This window comes from Chrysochloris asiatica, unplaced genomic scaffold (assembly GCF_000296735.1).
Source record: "Chrysochloris asiatica unplaced genomic scaffold, ChrAsi1.0 scaffold00257, whole genome shotgun sequence".
In the NCBI taxonomy this organism is placed as follows: Eukaryota; Metazoa; Chordata; class Mammalia; order Afrosoricida; family Chrysochloridae; genus Chrysochloris; species Chrysochloris asiatica.
Genome location: NW_006408775.1, coordinates 3,545,198 through 3,547,235, shown reverse-complemented (window position 1 = coordinate 3,547,235; position 2,038 = coordinate 3,545,198). Strand labels below are relative to the sequence as shown.

The following is a 2,038-nucleotide window of genomic DNA, read 5'->3' as shown; positions in this document are numbered from 1 at the left end:
GACAACATTTAATCCAGATCAAAGCCAAATCTCATGAAAAATTACCTCACACTCAAGAAAAAAGACTTTTCTAACACCTTCTAAATTGAGAACTCCCATGACTCTTAAGTTGCAATTTTCTTTCTTATAATATAATAATATATAATAAGTACAAAAAACAGGGCAGAACTTTATTTGGGCTGCCGGTTTGGGTTCACGGTGTTCGTGGTGGTTTGGGCTCGAGTACATTGGCAGTTGGAAATAGTCTAATCATTTGGTAAAATGATGTCTCTCTACTAAACTTCAGGAGTCTGTACCTAAAACTTCATCCTTTCAAGATGAATATATGGATGGACAACTGCCATATTTTAGAGAATAATGGAAGAAAATTTTATTACAAACCAGCTTCCTATATGATATTCAGAGTCCATGTCTTTGTTGTTTCCTACAAATCACTTTTGTTAGGGCCCCTTTGATGTCCTTGTTCCTGAGGCTGTAGATGAAAGGGTTCAGCATGGGGGTCACCACCGTGTACAACACAGTAGCTGCAGAGTCTGTCTCAGCTGAGTGGGAGGATGAAGGGTTGAAATACACAGCAATGATGGTGCCATAGAAGAGGGAAACCACAGCCAGGTGGGAGCCACAGGTGGAGAAGGCTTTCCATTTCCCCTTTGTGGATGGGACTCTCAGGACAGCCCAAGTGATGCAAATGTAGGAAACCAGGATGGAAGCCAATGGGATGATCATTAGTAGGCCTCCTTCACTAAGAGTCACCATCTCATTGAGGTACGTGTCAGAGGAGGACAGTTTCAGGAGAGGAGACACATCACAGAAGAAGTGGGGAATTGTGTTGTCTGCACAGAATGAGAGTCGAGCCATCAGCAGGGTATGCAACAGAGCATGCATACTGGCAATGACCCAAGACCCAGAGACCATCAGAGCACAGAGCTGAGGGGTCATCTTTGTTGTGTAGTGTAAGGGGTGGCACACAGCGACAAAGCGGTCATAGGCCATCACAGCCAGGAGGAAATTGTCCATGCCCGTAAAAACAATGAAAAAATACATCTGTGTGAGACACTCAAAGAAGTAGATGCTCTGACTGCTGAGTATGTTGGCCAGCATCTTGGGGACGGTGGTGGAGGAGAAGCAGACATCCACGAAGGACAGGTTACCGAGGAAGAAGTACATGGGGGTGTGCAGGCGGGAGTCAGTGCTGATGGCCAGGATGATGAGCAGGTTTCCCAGGACTGTGACCAGGTACATGCTCAGGAAGAGCATGAAGAGGAACTGTTCCTGGGGCTGCCTGGAGAATCCCAGGAGGAAGAACTCAGAGACACAGGACTCGTTTGTCTGAGTCATGAATTCAGACTAATGTACAACAGAAAATTCTGAAACCTAGACTTGGATGGATACAATGTAACAAGTCAAGCACCAGACTAAGGCATGTTTGCAGATCTGTTAATGGAGTTGCTAAGAAAAGATCTGTCCACATTCACTCCCAATTTTCGATACTCAATCTTATATATTCCGACTGGACTCCTTGACTCTTATTTTGTATATTTAAAATGGAAAACTACACAGAAATATGCACAACCCAACTCTGTGGCTATGTTTTTCTCTACTTACACTTTTTCAGTTCTTAACCCCATCTCCGGTGTAACTGCTAAAGAGACATTGCTACTTTCTACTGGGTTTATCTCAAGATCCAGATGATGGATTCAGGATTTCGCCCATTGTTTCCTAGATCTGGATAATTTAGCAAAGGAAGCTCCTAAAAGAACATCATGTCTTAAAGACAAATGTCCATGTCTCTTTTGCTGTAATGTTACCTGGGGGAAGTTGTTGATGTACCTACTATGTGTTGTTGACCCTTGCATAACTGGCCAACCCTTCTCTTTATTGAGAAGATTGAAAAATCCTGAAAATATAAGCAGATACTGAGCAAGTAAAGAGCAGGCATCGTGGTGTCAGTTCTGTGTGGCAGAAAGGTGTTTGTGGAAACAAAGAGCAGGCATTGACAAGAGACTCTCTGACTGCTGGGGCCAGGCTCCCTGAGAGC

General features: G+C 43.9%; 1 protein-coding gene across 1 annotated transcript; it reads right to left on the bottom strand.

Moving 5' to 3' along the window:
• Positions 1 to 399: 399 nt before the first annotated feature.
• LOC102834772 (olfactory receptor 1F1-like) lies at positions 400 to 1,338 on the bottom strand. Its single transcript, XM_006874011.1, has one exon. The coding sequence runs from the start codon at positions 1,336 to 1,338 to the stop codon at positions 400 to 402; it is 939 nt and encodes a 312-aa protein (XP_006874073.1).
• Positions 1,339 to 2,038: the final 700 nt, after the last annotated feature.

Excerpts from the sequence above, each read along its gene's own strand:
- LOC102834772 (XM_006874011.1), bottom strand. The coding sequence starts at position 1,338 with ATGACTCAGACAAACGAGTCCTGTGTCTCTGAGTTCTTCCTCCTGGGA.